General features: G+C 40.7%; 1 protein-coding gene across 1 annotated transcript in view; it reads right to left on the reverse strand.

Moving 5' to 3' along the window:
* Window positions 1-4263: 4263 nt before the first annotated feature.
* The window catches only part of glra1 (glycine receptor, alpha 1), a 125640-nt gene continuing 108830 nt past the window's right edge, over window positions 4264-21073 (reverse strand). The window contains exons 9-10 of the mRNA XM_061048579.1: window positions 5762-10304; window positions 4264-5731 (exon numbers count right to left, since the gene is read on the reverse strand). Coding sequence (XP_060904562.1) covers window positions 10011-10304 — 294 coding nt within the window. The 3' untranslated portion in view covers window positions 4264-5731; window positions 5762-10010. The remainder of the gene's footprint in view (window positions 5732-5761; window positions 10305-21073) is intronic.

A 21073-nucleotide genomic window follows, 5' to 3' on the forward strand; every position in this document is an offset into this window, starting at 1 on the left:
TTGTCTCTTCTTTGACCTCCTCAGGAGTTTCCTCGACAGAGTCTTCAGTGTAATCTTCATCGTAGGAATCCATGTCCTCCTCTGGAGTGAAGGCAGATGCACTTGGCTCCCACATATACATCTCCAGCTGTTTTTGGAGCTCCTCCATCTTCTTTTGCATCGCCCGACTAGCCTCCTCCTGAGCCTCCAGTTTTAAGGCTAGATCAAGGCTGCTGCTGGTCTTTTCCTGCAGCTGATTCATTAAGGCCTCCACCTGCAGGGTGGTAGTGATTTCTTTTCTGAAGGCCTGATCCTGCATGGCCTTCATTTCCTTCTTCAGGGCGTTGTTTTCAGCTCTCAGTGTTTCATCCAACTTTGGAACCCCTGAGGCTCTCTCCTGGAGCTTTTTATTTTGAGCTTCAATCACACCTATGAGCTCCTCTTTTGTTTTGCAGGCATAATATTTCATGTCCGGTACACTGAAGGATGGATTCAGGTGTTTCAGCTGTTCTTTTAACATCCTGATATCCTTTTCACGCTCGAGTGTGCTGTTACGCTCCTCCGTCACCCTTTCTCGTAACTCCTGCAGCTTGGTCTTGTTGGTGGCATTGATGTGCTCCAATGCTTGCCTCATCCCTCTCTCCTGTCTTAGATGGTAGGTTGCGTCGCCCAGGCAACCCCTGAGATCATTTTCCTCCTGCCATCTGGGAGGGGGTGGGCGTGTTGCATACCAGGGACCAGGGGGCCCCTGGTAGGGGTACTGGTGCTGCCCGTAGCCTCCCCCCACCCTTTGAGGATGAGGATTAGCTTGTGTCTTGGTCGGGACCTCTCTTTGCTGGTTTTGCCTCTGGCCTACCTTCACCCTTTGGGGATGAGGATTAGCTTGTGGCTTGATGGGGACCTCTCTTTGCTGGTTTTGCCCCTGGCCTTCCTCCACCTTTTGGGGATGAGGATTAGCTTGTGGCTTGATGGGGACCTCTCTTTGTTGGTTTTGCCCCTGGCCTTCCTCCACTCTTTGAGAGGGAGTATTATCTTGTGGCTCCATGGGGACCTCTCTGGACTGGTTTTTCCCCTGGCCTTCCTCCACTCTTTGAGAGGGAGTATTATCTTGTGGCTCCATGGGGACCTCTCTGGACTGGTTTTGCCCCTGGCCTTCCTCCACTTGTTGAGAGGGAGTATTATCTTGTGGCTCCATGGGGACCTCTCTGGACTGGTTTTGCCCCTGGCCTTCCTCCACCCTTTGAGAGGGAGTATTATCTTGTGGCTCCATGGAGACCTCTCTTTGCTGGTTTTGCCCCTGGCCTTCCTCCACTCTTTGAGAGGGAGTATTATCTTGTGGCTCCGTGGGGACCTCTCTGGACTGGTTTAGCTGGAAGATGCTGCTGCTGGCCCATGGCATCATATTTACCAAGTCCTCAGCCTCCATCTCCATGTCCATGATATCACCCCAGCTCAGGGACTCTGATTCAGTCTTTTGTTCCATTGCTGTTCTGATGAGATTCAGAGATTTGGTCACGTAGATGTCGAGTGGTTTAGAGTACTTGTACTTGCTAAAATATCTCACTGACTAGTGTCTCAGATCTGATCCGTGAACTGATGAGTGTCTGTGCCTCTCAGCTTGATGTAATAGGTTTTATACCTAAACTCTGCATTCTAAAAGCCTTTGATGATGATTTGATGATGCTTTGATGATGCTTTAAGAGTTCTGGAATTATTTGGTTGTTTTGTTTTGATTTGTTGCCAACATGCTATGACCTCATAATACTGGAAATGTTGTCATCTTATGAACATTTCTCTTTATGTTGTTATAATATTGCTCTGTTTAATGTTTATATAGGGTGCCACAGGAATGAGTCCTAAAACCTGGACGTACGTTCGCATTTTTAGCGCCATGGGCTCTATCCTCTCATTGTGAACAGGTTTGTTGTTAGACGCCTGAAATAAGGTCTGTGGTTAACACAAGCTTAAAGAGTAACGAAACCCTAAAACCACTTTTTTCAACTATAAACCTCTGTATTTGAGTATTAAGTAGTGTTATGGATCAATCCAAGTCCCAATCTCGACATTTGAGTACAAAGTATTGAAATTTGAAATATTGTGTTAGAAATGTGCATAGTGTCTGCTCTTCCGTTTGAAAAATTCTAACGGCTTGGTGGAGTACAGTATCACGTAGGAGTGCATCCCCACATCACCAAACCTATAAAAGCCTTGTCACCCGATTAGGCGAACTGTGGAGAGTCAAGTGTGTGTGTGTATTTGTGTGTGTGGGGCAAACATTGTATCATGTTGCGGCTGATAACGGCACGAAAGTATTGAGTGGGCAAGTTTACCCCCTCTCCTCACTCCCTCCCCCCACCCACACACATGCAAAGTTTTTACGCGTCCTTAAAAAGCTGGTTGCCAACAAGTGGCTAAATGAGACAACAGTGGTCGTCGGAGACATAAAATGTCTTCACGCCGGACACAAACGCCGGGGACCTCTCTCACTAGTCGGCCTTACCCAGTGATGTCTCCATATTTTTTTATATTTAAAGAAATATATCACGTCAGCAGACATGCAGGAGGGTTCAGGGTCTGATTCAAGGACAGGGACCTTAATGGACTCATTAGTGTGGCAGGTTTAGAGCTTTTGACCTACATGTTGGAGTGCAGCCTGTGTGGACACATGGCTAGATTGTACACACACACACACACACACACACACACACTCTGTATATCCATGTGTGTTACAGTGTGAGTGCGGCCCTCCTGCTGTGAACAGACACGTCATTAGTATTCACGGACCGACATGGCTTCCAGCATGTTCTGGTCCAGCTGGCAGCAAGACCCCTTGCAGTCGTTCAAAACACACACACACACACACACACACACACACACACACACACACACACACACACACACACACACACACACACACACACACCCACAGACACACACAACACACATACAACACACATAAACACACACACACACACACACACATGCACGCACGCACGCACACGTACTCACACACACAAACATAACAAATGTCATCTTGAGACACTTCACATAAAGAGCAGGTCTAGATCGTACTCGTCATTATTTTATTCATAAAGACCCAATATTAATCCACCTTGAGCCCAGCACTTTGTCACAGTGGCAGAAGAAAAACAGGCAGACACCTTGAGCAGAATCAGACTCATGTTGAACAGCCATGAACTCATCTCATCACATCTTCAAAGCCCTTTTTTAGTTGGACTTTTGTCACTCCTCTTACACTTCCAGGAGGTTTTGATTTTGGATCTGTTTGTATGTTTTTTAGCGAGACAAGAGAAACGAAAACATAAACTCTTGTGTGCTATGCGAGAGCTGTGGTTCAGTTGGTAGAGTCGGTTGTCTCTCCCGGGGGGGGTTCGATCCACAGCTCCTGCAGCAACATGTCCTTTGAGTCTGTGGGCTAGACACTTACTCCTGCTGCTTTGCCAGCGGCATAAGTGTGTGTGTATGAATGGGAAAAGTTACTTCTGATGGACACTTCACATAGCAACCTCTGCCACCAGTGAGTGAATGGGTAGGTGTGAGCTGTAGTTCAAAAGCATTTTGAGGAATCAAAAGACTAGAAAAGCTTTATACACCCTCATGTCCATTTACCATTTATTTATGAAAAAAAAGGTCAAAAGAACATTAATTTAGTGATTTGCTTTCTTGCACTTGTAGATGCTGTACTTTCAGCAAATCAATGCAGGGCCACGAAAACAAGAAACAATTGATGCAAGTTGTGTTAAACATGCATTGATGACAGATTTTCCTCACAAAAAAATGTAATTTGAAGATGAATTTTGTAATTGCTGCTGTGTCTTGTCTGTGTGTCCTGGCTGTGGGCTAATCAGCAGGATCAGCTGCACCCGGGCCTGGTACACTCAGGCCTACAAAGATCGGCTGGGTTCCCTCATTCCCTCTCTCAGCCTGACAGATGCTTGTTCCTTTAGTTATTTATGTTAGTGCACTCCTCAACACTTCACACCACATAATGCTTTCACGCACCCACACTTTCACCACTGATGATACAGATTAAACACACTTCATAGCTCTGGTTATTTGTTATTTACCTCATATATGCAATAAATTATTGGTTTTCTTTAGTAACTTCTGACTCCTCCCGTCTTTTGTCATTGCCCATGAGCCGGGTTGTAACAATTTCCAAAGATTATGCATCGCAGATTAAACATGCAGTCCTAAAGCAGTTGAGATAGATTTATAATCTCTCCAGAAATGTCAGACAATGAACACACCCTACAGCAGGGATTTATTTGCAATTTTTAATACTTTTTCTTGAATGATTACACAGATCCTTGAGTCGAGTAACAGAAAGCAGAAGATCCAACTCCAACAACTCTTGACAATGTTCAAAAACTGGTAAAGAGATTTTTGTTCAGAAAACCTTTAATCGTTAATAGAATTAGTAGTATGACATATTTCAATAAATATTTAGATATATACAGATACAGCAGAAACGGTACATTCTTTTTTTCTCTTCAAATTGCTTCACATTTTTTTGTACAAGCCAAAATATCTGCCATTGTATTTATATTCATGCAAAATATTGTTTCTCAGATTAATGAAAAATAAAAAGGATTTGCTGAACTTTTCTTTTTTTTTTCATCCTGCTTTGATGTGCACTCTCAGATTATAAGCGTCGTAATGAGCATCGTAATCTTTGCAAATCAAACGGGTGCACTTTGTGCCAATACACAATAGAAGCAAGTAAAGCAAAAATTAAGGCCATTCCAACTTGTGCAAAGAAAATAAATAAATAAATATAATAATCATATTCATGTTTCCTTAAGTTCACAGCAGTTTCAGGAGTCACTGTATTTTTCCTTTCTCCCTTTGGGGCATCAGATTGTACAATACATACAAGAAAATACAAGAGACTCAAACAAAACCCCAAAAATCAAGAGAATCATCAACAAATCAAACCATGCTACTTTAAAATCCAGTTCAGAACTTAAGGATTTATAAACGTCCAAAAACACATCCTTCATTGTTCAGTCTGTATGCACTGTAATGCAATATAAAGTATCTACCTCTTTATGAACCCCTCCCTCCCCCGACCCGATACAGTATTACAATGATTAATACAATGATGTGAGGCCTATGACAAAGCTCTATAATGACTATGATACACACAACACCCACGCCTGAGGAAAAGGTATGAGTCATGTAAAATGGTAGTTGAATGAATGCATGATATGCTTATAGGTCCTCGTTTTTTTCAGTTGCATATTCAACCCCCATATGGCACGAGAAGATATGTATGCTTTAGAAAAATTGGACGACTGCTGTTGGCAAAGAGGCTGATGGACAAAAGTGCTTCTGACTTTTTTTTTCCAGATGCAGTGTCTATGGCACAGAAGGATACAAATTTAAGATCGTATTAAGACCAAGATGTCTGATGTTTCCAGTCACGTTTAGGCTGTGATCAGAGAGGAGGCTAAGCTACTAATGGAGGGACTCAAGATGAGGATATTTTTATTGTTAATCTTCCTTAAAGTCAAGACATATACTGTTACATACAAGATTCATTTTTATCTGCAACAAAAGCAGGACAAAGAAAACTTTGGGTAATTTTTAGGCTTGTAGATTATTAAAAAATGAAGCAAGATAATCCTAGAATTAGGCCACACAGACGCTTTCTGTAAATTTATGCTGCTAGCATGATATAAAGATCACAAAGGAGTTAATTAGAGACAAAAAAAGTAAAAAATACAAGCTGGAAATGTACTATTTGATAAAATAGCACATTAACTACTTGTGAGAATTAGATTTTCTCCCTGACTTACTTTTGCTACTTTTTTGTTGTTGTAATGAATTGGCAATATTCAGAAGCTAATTTTAGTGTTAGCTCTGTAGGCTACGGCTTTTGAGGAAAAACTTGAGGACATTTTGTTGGAGCTTGATCTTTAGTGCTAGTATGGGAGAAGGACCGCAAAGAAATGATTGAATGTGGGATAAAAGAGAAATACCAACTGCAAATTTACTACCAAGCAAGCTACAGTAAATAGCATGTTGGCTAAACTTTGACCAGAATAGTAACGTCCTTTACTTTTTTTTTTTGCCTTTCTCCATGTGGGTAAGTGAATATTAGAAAGCTAGTTTTCGCATTAGCTCCTTGCTGCTTTTTGGGAAAAGTAAAGGTAATTTTGTTGGAGCTTCACCTATTTTGCTAGCATGACAAAGTATTGGGATATTTTATGTCTAGCAAGCTAAACAGCATGGCTAACCTTTTGGCTAACTGAAGTTATAATTAATAGATGTCATGAACTCTGTAAAGCATCAGAAGTGACACCATCTACTTGCTTTTGGTCAGTATGTTATTTCAGTTTTAGGAAGCTAACCTAAACGCTCAAAAGAGTTGAAGACTTTAAGCGTTCACCCTGGGATTTTATGTAGGCTAACTCCAGAATTTGTTATTTTTCTCGAATCAAATGAAAACTAAAACTTTAATTAATTCATTTAAAATAATTATTCTCTTCAGTGATCATGGCCTAAATGATATTTTCATCACTTCCTGGAATTTATATAGTGAATTAAATGCAGAGTTTACGGGATGAAGAGTTTCTATGGCACTTCCTCTATAAACCATGCTGGGTTGTGAATATAATGTGCGTGGCATAGCCCTTCAGATCAGTCTTACACACACTTTCTTATAACTGGGTTGATAAAAGTAGTAGTATAAAATTTATATTGGGATGAATTAAATTTTAAATATCTCTAATAAACACAGTGACGACACACTATGGCACATTTTTACTTTACTAACAAGTAAAAACTGTGCATGTATGAGGGGTTTGGTGGGCAATCCAATAAAATAATCGGCTTTCTTTAAAACAAAAATAAGAGGGAAAATGATTTTTACATTTTCATCTTCTTTAGGAAGTTAATCTGGCAAACTCAACACTGCATCTGGCAAACACACTAAAATGACAAATTGAATATGGTTGCACATCCTGCAACATTTGATTCACAACAGCAGAAAAGGCAACGGAAACTACATCAAACATGAGAAACAAACAAAAAAATCTTTGGCTTTGCTTCAAAACCAAGTTTCATCATGGGCTCAGACATTTGTAAAACAGATACATTTTCATTTAAATCATCATTGCAATCAACAGCTGATTTGGACTGGGACTGACCCATGTTTTCCCCGTATGTGATGCTCCAAGATGACCAGTCTATATAGAGTCCTCCAATGACTTATTGTGAATACAAACACGTTTTATGTTTCCTGTTTTGAAAAAACTCTTTCCTCAAACTTCTCGGTCAAAGCGCAGTCAACCGTTTTATTTTCAACTCTTAAATCTGTACGACTGAATTGAATTTCCACAGACAAGATGGTCCGACAGTTGCACTACATTGGCTCCTTTAACAGTTAAAGGAATAGTTAAATATTCTTGAAAAATATAATTATTTACCGTCTTTCAGAGAGGCTGAGTAGAAGATCTATACCCTTCTCATGGAAGCTTAACAATGAATCAGATTTTGGAAGCAATTAGCCTAGCTTAGCATAAAGACTGGAAACAGAGGGAAAAAGCTAGCCTGAAACTTTCCAACTTCAACAAATATGCCTACCAACAAGTTCATCCACAGCCCACTTATTTAACATATCATTTACATATATGAATAATATTTGTTTATTTATTTATCTCTCTGTACACAATACTAAAACAACTCATGCTAAGCTAGGCTAATCACCTCCAGACTTCTTTGATCTATTGAGATCATGTTTGACCTTCTCTTCGTATAAAAAAGTCACAGAAATATTTGTTAAAGTCAAATTTGATTTAAAGAATTAAGGGCTGACAACTATGAGACAAAAAAAAAGAATAAAAATAAATCTATAACACAACAAGAAAATATGATGTGCTCATTTGAGTATGGTGTTGCTCTGCTACAGGACTGGAAAATTATTTTTTTTAACCCTCTTCCATCAAAATCTTCTACTTTTTTGTTTGTTTTTTTTAGGAATAAAGCACTTTGGGAGTTTTCTTGTAACTGAATCAGACGTGACAAGATGATAAGATGAAACAACCATCTTTACGAATAATAGAAGAACATAATTAAAAATGTTCGCACTTTCTTTCCATGTTCTGAGGGCTCAAAGGTTTGGATCAATCTGTCTGCTGCGGATTACTTTTTTTAAAATATCTTCTGGTATAATAATCAACATGCACTTGACAACTGTTGCTGGACAGTTTGCCATTGCATTACTGAGTTTTGAACACGTTTTCTTCTACATTACTCCAAAGAGACCAAAAAGTTTCAAAGTAGTGGGATGAAACAAAACTCAGATGTTGCCCTTTTGAGTTGTTCAAAGTAGGTAAAATCATATTTGCATATACTAATCATTGCATAGAGAAGCACAGCGCAAAGTAAAAGAGAAAAACATCGTCTGATAAATCCAAAATCAACCCCACTGATCTGCTGAATGTTCAAATCTCATCCAACATGACAAAGTGAATCCTGCTGTTACGCTCCATGTGCACGATGTCGTAGCTTTTCACAAAAGTTAAAGTTTGCAGCTACAGTTGATGCATGTGAATGAGATGGAATTACAGATAATTAAGGTATAACAGGTGCTATAATCTGTTTAATTGACTACATATGTCCTCTCAGCTGGGGAAGGGTGGGGTCTCACATTAAGGCGGGGTCAAAGCAAGGAAGCACTGATAAGATGTAAACAAATCTGTGGTTCAGTCCTGATGAACACAACGAGGAAAGCAAACAAGGATCTACTTATTTTTTTTACTGAGCCAGGATCGATTTCCTCTTTTGAAAACAAACTCATGTCTCAGGGATTAAAAAACCCAGAAGAAGCCTGTGAGGAGACGTCAATTGATACATCGACTGACGTCTGATTTTCCCCCTTCCTCTTCCTCTCGATGAAAAAGGTCGGAGCTGCGGAGCGCCGCACAGCCACAAGCTACATGTTTACTTGGCACATAAATTAAGAAACAAACAGATGCATTATGAAATAAATTATGGACAAATAGAGGAACACGTTGACCACAGATAAATGAGATATTTTGTCTCATAATCCTCACCATCGCTAGTCCGGTTTTTGTTAATCTTTTTTTTCTCTAGTCCAGTCCTGTAATTGACGGCAGCAGCAGCAAGTGTCTCTGCAAGTTCAAGGTTTTGTGGTGTTGGTGGCAGGGGGGGAGGAAAAGCGTTGAGGAGTGCTTGCAATACACGTTTGAAGCAAATCTAGATATATAGAATGCGCGATCCTCGCGTCGCTTTATTCAATGGAAGCACCGATCCCCCTTCCTTCTTTTTTTGGGGTGAAAAATCCCTCTCTTCCAGATGCCCACCTGTGGAAATAAAGTTATTTTTTCATCCATTTATGATAGATATATGAATATACTACACTGCTGTATGCTTCTCTCACATCCCCCACCCCGTCCCGACATCACTTTTCATATAGAATTATATATCTGTCTTCACACAAAAAAACAAACTAAAATCAAATACAAGACCCTTTACAAGACTCTCTGGTCTTCGTCTTCTTTCTCTCCAGTCCGTCCACTCCCACACAGTTCGTTGGGTGTGCCTGCAAAAGTTTGTGTTTTCATTTTTCATCTTTTCATTAATATATTGCCACATTCATATATCATGCATTTTACTGCATTGCTATTGCACTGGTCCGGATTATTCAGGAGGTGTAAAGAGACGGATGAGGCTGGGATTTTGAGCAGGAACGGAGAGCATAAAGGGAAAAGAAAGCAATAAATTTCTCAAAGAATTTCTAGTGGTTGTAAGGTAGGGTTGGGGTGAGGTTGGGGAGAGGTTGGAGGGACTGCCACAAAAAGCAACACATCCTCGACCAAAAGAGGAGGAGGATGAAGGAGGAGGAGGACATGAAAAGGTGATGTGGTTGGAGTGAAAAAGGTTGCAATGATATCTCCTATTGAAGTCATCTCTCTCTCCGTTTCCTCTGTTTTTGTTTCCTCTTCGCACTGTCCTCACCCTCCTCCTCCTCTGCCTCTCGACTACTGCTTATGGATGTCCTCGCTGCGGATGATCTTGTAAATGATCCAGTAGAAAATGTTAAAAATGAGGAAGACGAGCGGGAAGGCCACACGGGACACCGTGTCGATGCGCTTGGCCCGGCCGATGAACAGCTTCTTCATCTCCTCGATGCTCTTCTCGGGCGCGGCCGAGCCCGAGGAGGCCGGGGCGTTGTTGTTGTTGCCCTTGATGGCCATGCCGTCTTTGGCCTGCAGGCAGGCGGGGCCCATGCCGTAGCCGGGGAAGCTGAAGCGCCCTTCACCTGTCTCATCCTCCTGCAACACAGGCCAAGACTCAGGCTGTTAGGAACCAGAGAAAGACGTTACTGTTGGAGGTGTGTGTGTGTGTGTGTGTGTGTGTGTGTGTGTGTGTTTGAATGTGTGTGTGAATGTAAGTGTGAAGGTGTTGGAGGTATAGGCACATGCAGATGCTGCAGGTGTATTTGTGTACAAGAGGTCAAATCAATGCCGTTCACTTAAGCACAGAAGAGAGACACAGACATGAAATCAAATATTAAAATGACGTGAATATTAAACATGATGATTTAAATCAGGAACATCTGTATGGCTCTGAATAAACTAGGAAGCTGCGTTTGCTGTAACCCTATCTGGAGTTCATTCATGATTCCAGTGTTTTCTGTTTTCATGTTCCCTGGTTCAGAATTCATTATATAAAACATGCAGTTTTCCTGAATTCAGATATAGAAATCCAAACACATATTTTTTACCCTTTAAAATGAATGTTGGACATCCATCTCATTTTGTTCTTTTTTCAATTAGTACTGCAAAGATAGCCCTTTACAAATAAGTAGCTCATAATTAATAAACACAAGACCCTGAAAAACGTCCTGTTGCATCACAAGTATTTTAACAACAAGCAAACCTAAGTTTAATACTCTGCAATGGTAAAAGCATACTTTGTCTCTGAGCTCTGAAAGAAGAGACAGAAACCACAGTAGAAGTTATTTAAGTGGTATTCAAAAAACATTCAAGATGGTTAAAGATGTGTCCTCTAAATCCTCCACATGTTTCTTCATTCAGAAAAAAAACAGAATCAAAACTGCAGCTGTGTTGTGTTCACAGCAGAAAATAAAGATTGACATGACATTTATGTTGTTGCTGTTTAAACAGAGGTACTGTTTTCCAATGGTCAGTCGTGTCTGATTTATTGTTATTTTGAGTCCGCATTCAATGAAAGCTCGCTGAGTGGATTTAGTTTCCGTTTCTCAAGACTTAAAGGACTGTGAAGAAGAAGAGCAAAGCTTGCTATTTAATCCATAGTTTCCTCATGAAATCATCTTAATACCAGCTTATCCATTCATCTTCACACAGTTTAGAGTCACCAGTTCCCCGGAATTGCCTAATATATTTTCACAGTACAGACACGAGAAGAACATACAACCTGCACACAGAAAGTCCCAAAACAGGGAATTCATAAATAATTAGCTGCTCATTGATCCCGCTCCATGCAGCACTGAGCGTGGGCCGATATCCCCTGTTAGTGGAAGTCATAAATACGAGCTGATTCTGAACACTGAGCTCGTAAAAAGAGAGTGACGGGGTGAGTCAGGGTTGGTTGGATGGATTGGATTGATTGACATGTGTTGTACCCAAGGTTAAGGCGTGTGCATGTGCTGTTTTTCACCCGAGCACGTAGAGATATTGAAATTCCTATCACCCTGCCTTTTCATTACAGGAGACACAATGACTTCCTTATCTGGTTCAGAGACTCCCAACACAAACAGTGCGATGGGCTGAGACACTGAGTGAGTGTGTGTGTGTGTGTGTGTGTGTGTGTCTGTAAACTAATCAATTGCTCCAAAGTGCCCTTAAAAGTGAAACAACAGCTATGAAATTACAAATGTGCAAAAAAAAAAAAAAAAAAAAAAAAAAAAAAAAAGCCCTCTAATGATACAGAGTCATATTTGTTTGGATTCACATTTTGGAAAATGTCGAAAAAAATAAATGCATGCACGGCTGCGACTGCTTGTGTTCCCTGTGGGCCAGGCTATCAGCGGGGAATCTTTCCAGTGCATTGTGGGTAAGAAAAAAAAAAGGATAATTTCTTGTGTTCACAAGACAAGCAGGGAGGCAGCCGGGAGCGGGAGGAACTGTTGGCAGCAGGAGAACTTTTACGACTGACGCAAAACCTCTGCAGCAACAACAAATCAAGCAGCCAGTAAAAAAAAAAAAAAAAAAAAGAGGCGGCTTCGCTCTCTTCTGTTAGAACAGCTTTAAGACAAAATATATCACCACGAAAAGAAAAAAAATGCTAACATTTACCAACTCAAATGTAGAAAGTTTAAGATATCATTAATATCCAGATCAAACGGTCTAAAAGTGGAGAAATATATTTTATTTTTTAACATTTGACGGTTTGTATAGCATTCATACGAGTGTAAACGTGCGTGCATGTATGTCAAAGTGTGTATATGTTTGTGTATCTGTGTTGGACCACCAGGTATAGATCCATTTTTAGCACCCCATGTCCCCGTTCTGTCCTTGCATCCACACCAACCCATTTATTACCGTTAATACATGTATACACACACACACACACACACACACACACACACGCGCACACACACACGTATGGGGTGTCTCCACATTAGCCGCGATGCTAGCCGACCTCTGCCCGTCCTTCAGTGACGCCGCTAAACTATTACAGATGCTCGGCTTTATTCTCACTGCCATGTGATTAATGTGGAGGGCGGAGAGACGTGAGGAGGAGGCGCAATGAGGAGGCACAAAGGAGGGAGGAGGAGGAGACGTGATGAGGGAAAAGAAAGAGAGGAGGAGAACAATAAGGGAGGAAGCCCTGACAGACAGTGTTCAGGGTGAAAAAAAAAAAACCTCACAGTTTAAGACGTCTGAAATGAAACCTTCACACTTGGATTGCTCAGGTGATTCATTACTTTTATGCCTAATTAGAAATTCTTCGATTAACGCAGCAGGGACTGAGCCTGTGCTATCCGTGGAAATGTGGACGGATGGATGAATGATGGATGGATGGATGGAGCGATGGAGGGAAGGACGGAGGAGATAAACAGTGGAGGGAATGAGGATTTGCCCTCCGGGTTGGACATGTGAGGCGATTTATGGCCTTGCTGGAGGATGAAGCTCACTTCTCTCACCCTCCTTCCTTTCCCTGTTGCTCTCCTTCCCTCCATCCTCCTCTCAATCCTTTTCAGACGGCTTCCTGCATTTGCAAACCTCTTGGCTTTTCTGCATAGAAACCTATGTGTACTGTGATGATTTTACATTTTAAAAAAAGCCCTGAAAAAAACAACACCCATACTCATTTTTTTTTTTACCTATGACAAGATCCCTAAGGTTCAACCAACAACAACATGTTGTGTCACAACATTTGAACAGCTAGTTGGCTACAAATAACCTTATTGTTTCTGTCCTGCAGCAGCGGATACATAAACCCAAATCAAATCCATCCTGAAATCAGTACTTTAGTTACAGTTTGTTCCACATACACAGAGATGCAGAGAGGATGCACAAGTCTGCACTTACAGCACTGGCCGGGAAATGCTGAGACTGAACAGTTGCACTGAACATTGTTCTTTGACTCAGCGTCCTTAAAAGGGACGATTCAAACACGTAAAGAGAGTTCATTTGGCTTCAAGAATTTTCCCTGGCAGAATAAGCAGAACACAAAAAGCTGCCACAATAAAAATGTCCACAACATGTTAATAGATAACACTTTCATTTCTTCACAAAGCTACAGATTTTTTTCATCTTCAAAATGACCCGGTGAAGCCTCGGCTTCTGACCTCAGTATTTCTAACATCCAGCCTTTGCCGACAAAACGGAGCTTTGTGACACTAGATCAGGGATCGTCCCTGATCGTCACAGACACATTATTAATCCAGAAAATCCAAATTTGACAAAAATCTTGATATTAAACTGTGCACAAAACCTTGGAGTTAAAACAAAGATCTCTGTTTTCAGATGAAATAAAGAATTATTCTTCAAGGATATATGAAAACAACTGATATATAGAACTTCTTCCCCACTAAAGAGAACCTGCTAATACACCATCAGAACCATAAACAGCTTTCCTCTTTTTCCTATTTTATTAAATACACATTTCAGATATTTCTATTATGAGATCAGATATCAGTTGGGCTGAACTGCTTCACCATCATTTTGTCCTGTGGGAAATGATCAAAATAACGGACGGAACGTCTCTAATTTGGAGACAATAAATGTTTATAGTCCTGAAGCAATAACTGCAAAATATCTTCTGACATGTTTTATGCTTTATTGAAGTTGGTGTCTACTAAAGCTTCTAAGGAGTTTGAAGTGAATGAAAGGATACGAGACCGAGGATAGGGAAGACAACACTCGAGCGAGAAATGAAGAATCAGAGACAAAAAAAGAATTGGAAATGAAAGCAAGCATCAAATTAAAAACATAATGGAAGAGAAATACGGAGAGGAAAAAACTAGGAAGAATTAAAACTGTGTGGAGAGGTCAAGTAAAAATAGTCTGTGAAATTGAGCTGGGGCGATGGAGGTAGAAAAATAAATGAAATGGAGAGAGGAAAAGGGGAAAGGAAGGGGAAAAAGGAAGCAGGAAGAGCTCTTAGCTCACTCATCCATCATGCTTTCCTCTCCCGATTGAAGCATTTATATCTGTGCCTGCGCTGATGTGATTAATCGAGCAGATTAGCAGGAAGCAGCGAGCGGACTGCGACAGGCCTGCTCTCCTCCGCCGTCTCCTCTGCAAATATTACCCTTGGATACTTGTTTTAGAGACCTGCATTTACATAAAACATGATCAGGAAAAGGTGTCAGCCCAAACTAGCGCCGGCATCAGTCTCTCCTGAAGGAGACCAGAGGAGGAATTCCTCCGCTTGCGTTCCGCTTTATGATTTCCCTCCGAGAAGCAATTCCAGCCGAGCGGTGGGGGAGGAAGGAAATATATTAGAAATTTGCCTGTGCTGATGTTTTTTTTTTTTTCTGGTGGATTCATCTCAAACCGTCCTGCACCCTCTCTCCCCGTTTCTTCTTCTGTTCTCTCTGCTTTTAAGGCTGGTCGAGGTTTTTTCTGGCGTGTTTCAGTATCCATACGTCAGAGTGAGGGGATTCTGAGCAGCCGAGAGGAATGAATGAGCCAATATGGGTTTTAAAAAACGACATATTTTGGTCCCATGCTTGACTTATACATTATATTTTAAAACAGATAGAACACTTTACTTGAGTCATCTCTGGCATTTCATGTTTGCATTCATCATTTTGAATATAGAGCTTGGTTAGACTGATATGAGCTGCGGCGGACAATATTTCAAACCACAGGAAGATGTCCAGATCCATCTACAGAGCCATCGTGTGATTGGGTTCTGCATTCAAGCTTGCATTTGAATGTATCTAGGATAACATATTTGTGTGCAGTCATGCACTGAAGAGGAGATCGGAGGCTGTTTGGTTCCTCACCTTGTGTATGAGTGTAAATACCTGAGGCAAATCAACTGTAACTGGAGCTAAGAATGCAGCAAGCATATAAAACGGTTTGCACTCAATTCCACTTTTTGCATTCTGATATATTTTCAAACCAGGGCACTTAAAACAAAAACTAATTCTTGGCCTTAATTGCTTCTAAAAGAAAGATTTGGTACTGCTATAGTCAGGCTGTAATGGCTGCAATGCAATCACTGCAGGGAAAACAAAGGGCTCGTTTTTGCCCCTGACAGGCTCAGTGGCAAAGAGTTACAGAAAGAATCCCTACAGCGCAGGACATTTTTGTTAAATAGCCTTATGATTCTCTTTAACAGCCATTTCAAACTCTCAGAAAAGACAAGATGCTGATCTACCACTGCCTCTATAATTTAGTTTTTCTTGAACTATTGTGTGACTTCAGCATTTTAAATATTTATGTCGGACCCATCAGGTCTCACAGCCATCACATTTGTGTTTTTGGCGTTGCTGTAACAACTGGTTTTGGATGTAAAAAAGTTTTACCTCTGTAGGACGTTATTAGCTCTTTTTTTGTGTAAAAGAAAGATAAGGCACAAAAACAGAGGTAGATATGTAGAGACACAATGCACAGGTGTCACAAAAGAAGCCCGAACTTGGTCTGGATAGTTTTTATGTACTGCAAAAAAACATTAAATTACTGCCATATGCTTCCAAGAGTACTTGTTTATGATCTTTTTTTAAACCAAAATCAGAAGAGTGACAGTGAAATGGTCTGAAATCTTCCAGATGATTGGACCTCTGAACCTAGTTTTCGATTCTAAAATGTTGGCGGACTCTAAGAAAAACAATCTGAGCCAGGTTGTACAGTAAATATAAGCACATTTAGTAGATGTACCTTTATTAGGTGCATTTGTCACAAAGGATTCTTAAAGTCATTAGAACCCATGTACAGTAGGGCCCAGGCGTAAAGATACCAGATAACCTTTAAGGACAAACACATCCGCCTCATCCTATAGGTTCATGCCCGGTTTGTTTTCCCATTGTCTCTGTTTGAAAAAGACATATGTGATCACAAATGTTTCCTGGTTCGATGCCTTGAGTGGTGAATTACATTACAGCTCATAGGACTGAATTTCAGCCCACATGAGAAGCTTGGAAGCATCAGCAGCTTCCATCGAAGAGACCCCCAGAGCCTTTTACATGAAATGAAACAATTTGTAAAGATTTTCAATCATTTAATAATCATTTCTGCGTCCAAATGATGCACCCTGAGATGATGTATAAACTGTGTGTTTCAGCCCTTAAAAAGCGGCCGATTCTGATGGCTCCTCAATATGTTTCAGTTTCACTTACATCTGTATTTGTCAGGCCAATTTTTTTAAAGAAAGAAACATATCACTGTCTTCAAACAAGTCAATATATGACATAACTTTGCCTTTTTTGAAACATTAGCAGGGGTTGTTATTTTGCCCAATGATCAGGGAACTTATTTTTTTAAATACTGACTCCTAATAGTAACATTTTCCTCACATTAACTCTTTAAATCTAGTCCCTCGTCTAGAGATTACATCATTTTCCAAACATGTAAGGGCATTGTTTTGGGTTCTCTATCCAGCATTCCACTCGTCCGTCCCTGCTTTTCTCTTGCTCCTCCGTTTCTATCCACTGAAGTCCCCGGTTGCATTAAAGCGTGCTGCGTTAATGTCTCTCGCTCATCAAGCCGCTGACCTGGAATGATTATCCACATGATCTGCTGCACTGCTCCTTTTCTCCCTCTCCTCTTTCTCTTTCACTTTCACCATTTGATCTAAATAACATTTCAGGGGAGCCGCAACACCTTTAGCTTCATGCATGAAATCTGACGTATAAATGTAAATTTGGGTTCACTTCAGCTTAATGTAGAGTTAAATTTAGCTTCTGATGGACACAAAGAAAGAACCTTTTCATGCCGAGAGGGAGCACACATGAGCGGTTTAAGACCAAAACCATTTCTCTGATGTATAGTTTGTAATTTTATTACATTTTATCCAAAAGATAAGCCAGGGAATGTTACATATTTTTTTCTTTCAACAAATCCAATTAAATGACAGAAAACTATGTTTTTCATTTAAGTCTTAAAGGTCCTACATGAAAGATATCTATTGAATTCAATAATAAAATGGCCTTACTATATCATCAGATATGACAGAGCTCGGCTTGCCAGGCAGACGGCAAACCAAAAGGTGTGGCAGCGATAAAAGCGGACAAGCTAACTGGTTCAGATTTATTTATTTATTTAATTTATTTATTTATTGAATTAGGACAGTGCACATTATCAACATATCAGCAAATAGCATCCATGTAAATATGATGGAATTAGCACAAAAGCTACATTTAATCAGTAGTCTTAAGGCAGATACCAACAAAAAACAAAAACATATATCATAAAGACATAACTGATTCTACTCAAACTAAAAAGCCTCGTCATTTTTCTAATAAGCTCCACGAGCAGAAAGGTGGTCAAACTAGGATCAATATTGGAGATGATTTAAAAAAACGACCGATGGAGAAATGGTTTAATACTGAAGCTTCAGTGTCTGCGACATAACAACCTGCGTTAACATCGACTTGAGGGAGGAGGGTTGGAGCAGACATCTTCCTTCAATGTATTGAATTTTGACTGCAGTACCCATTTTAAACACTAGGTGTCAGAGTTACATACTGTTCCTTTAACAATACCTAAACTTAAAAACTAATTTTGCGTAAACATTACTCACTAAAAGGAAGTGGGGAATTTGTTGGCGAAGACACATGAGGCTTTGAATCACTCAAAATACATTTAATTTGATGGATACATGGTTGGTTTGGTCTTTTCATGGGATTTGATTCAAATGAAACGATCATCATGCAACTGTCACAATTTGACTGGGATGTGTAATTAAGTTTTTACTTGAATTATTTGTTCTATACAACAACTGACAAGTGATTCTTGTTTTTTTATCGTGGGTTTTTCAGAGTAAAGCTACCTGAGCCCTTTTACTATCCTATCAGTATTCGTGTTTAGGAGAAATAAAGCTTTGCAACAAAAATGTATCAAGTTGGCAATGGACCTGTGATAAAAAATCTTAACAAAACAAATTATTCTGATGCCAGAAGAAAAAAAAAGAAAATCAGCACATTTGACATTCCTGCAAAAAAAAAGTGCTGCCTTGTTTCTTTTATTGAAGCACTGAAATAGTGATTTTTTTTTTCCTTGGGCTGAGATTTGGGAGGTTCATCTGTGATGACGCTGTTGCTGTGTGAGCACTGAGCAATGCTCGCCCTTTTGCACATGAACTACACAAAGGTCAAGTGTGCAGTGGTGGCTGGCCGACAAATGCATAGTCTTGTCATGCCATCGCAGCGGTCAGGATGGTAGTCACTGCAGTCACAGTATAGAAACAATGGTTCAAGAGAAATCCAATTGGAGTCTCTCCTTTTAGGGCCCAGGAAAAGCTTAATTTCAGAAGTTAACCAACTTAACTTCTTCAATCACTATGTTAATATCAATTTCCAAAGCTACTACAAAACTGTTCTTTAAAGATCAAATAGGTCTGCCTTCTTATTTTGTCAGGTTTTTCGGGGGAAGATAATCAATTCTGAAGGGTTACATTTGATAAAACCTTGCACTTGTATCCCTTACTTTGAATAAAAACAACACCTCTATGAGGGAATCTTCACTAATCATAGTTTTTACAGTTACTTTTTTGTGTTTGCATGCATAAAATCATGCTGTAAGCTAAATAACAGAAGTAATAGTATCAGGAAGTCCTTGAGCCCAAGGGTCAACATTGAAGACTTGTAAAATCATGCAGGCCCTGATGCTCAAACTAATCCAGCAGCTTTCCCGAGCACAAGGCCAGGAGGTCAAACATTCCCCCTGCTAACTGCTAAGCACATAAATATGGATATTAACATCAAGATCTGCAAGGTAAGAGCTTTCCCTCAGTCTGATTCATTAAAGTGATCAAACTAATGCAGAACACACAAGCTGGATTAAACAATGAGAGCTCTCACTCTGTCCGTTTAAGCACTGCTTCTCCTTCTAATCAGGAATCAGAGAGTGTGTGTTTCCTCACTCTAGTTCACGGCCGACCTGTCAATCTGAAGGTTGAGTTCAGCCCGCGGAGATCACTGATCGCTCTCCCCGCTCCACTTCTTCAGGCCTCTTAATCCCCGCGCTCTCTTATCTGGCTGTGTTCTCAAAGCTGCCGAACACTCTGTGAGATCAAGGCATTTAGAGCAAACCAGCATGTAGAGCTCCCCACCCCCCACGGAAGAAGAAGAAAAAAAAAAAGAAAACGCCTAATCACAGCTAACGAGATGATTATAGGCGATCAATCAGGGAGCCTGTCTCCTTAATAAGGCGCTGTCATTGTAACACAGTGGGATGGTGTCTGCACATGCTGGCCCCTCTGGACACTTCCTCGAAATGTGCTACGTTTGTTTCCCAGAAGGCCGAGCGAGCCAGAAAAAGATCCGGATTCAGGGAAGGAAGCTTTTTGAAGCTCCATGTTGGCTCTTTATTCCCTCGGAGGTGGAAAGGCAAAGGCTTCCAGCTCTACAAGCTCTCTAGCTCCATGCATTGCTGCGTTTTTTTTGAGTGTATAAAAATCCTAAATTTATTGCTTTGTTATATATTTCTTGTTGTTGTTATTTTTACCATTAATCTTTCATTTTATGGCATCCATATCCGTGTGCATTAGTCTCTAAATCCTTTGTAACAATCTACCCATTGTCAATCCCTTGTAAAGCACTTAAACTACAATTTAATTAATCAAAAGGTGCCACATAAATATAGCTTATCTGATGTTGCTTAAAGAAATGTTGTGTACTTTTTTGGATGGTGCTTCTAATCGGCCAGTAATTTCTGATGCATGTGACAGCAGTGATTGGATCCCAGAGCAGATGATTCCTCACAACTAACTTAATCTAATGAAAGCCTTTCTTGATCTGTAAATTTGCATTCTGCGCCTTGAAGTTCACAAACAGCTCTGAAGCCGCACAGAAGACAGCGCTGGTTGAAATGGAGGCGAGAGGCAGTAATGTTCGCCTTCCTTTGATTTCCAAAGGGGCTCTCACTCTCTTTTTTTTTTTTTCAGCCTGGAGAGCTTGTCTGTGTTAAACAAGCCAGCCGCTGCCAGGCGGGCCTATCCTTCAAGGATGAGTGGCGCTATTGATCTGATCCCCCCTGCAGTGGTTGGACTCCCCCAGCAGGGGGGGCTGTCACTCTGCCTCGATGCTCGGAGGAGCCGGCTGTGTCTCTGTCTCTCCTCCCTCTCACAGGGATGCGGTATCCGTCTATTTGATGCCCTCCTGCTCTGTCTTTCTAATTAGACGGCCTTCTGCCAGTCCGATTGCTCCCGCTCTCTCTCCCGCTCTCATTCTCTCTGGACTATCAGTGTCACTAACGAATCAATAAAGCATCAGGGTAGAAACCACAGGAATCAGCACAACTGGGACTACTACAACTGCTCTACTGCAGCTATACCTGCACTGCAACCACAGCGTCAACTCCACGCTGAAAGACAAACCAAAGTGCAGACAGAGTGTGTTTATGTCCAAGCAGCTCACAAGTAAAAATGTGGTACAGCTTAA

The sequence above is a fragment of the Labrus mixtus genome, chromosome 10 (assembly GCF_963584025.1).
Source record: "Labrus mixtus chromosome 10, fLabMix1.1, whole genome shotgun sequence".
NCBI lineage: Eukaryota > Metazoa > Chordata > Actinopteri > Labriformes > Labridae > Labrus > Labrus mixtus.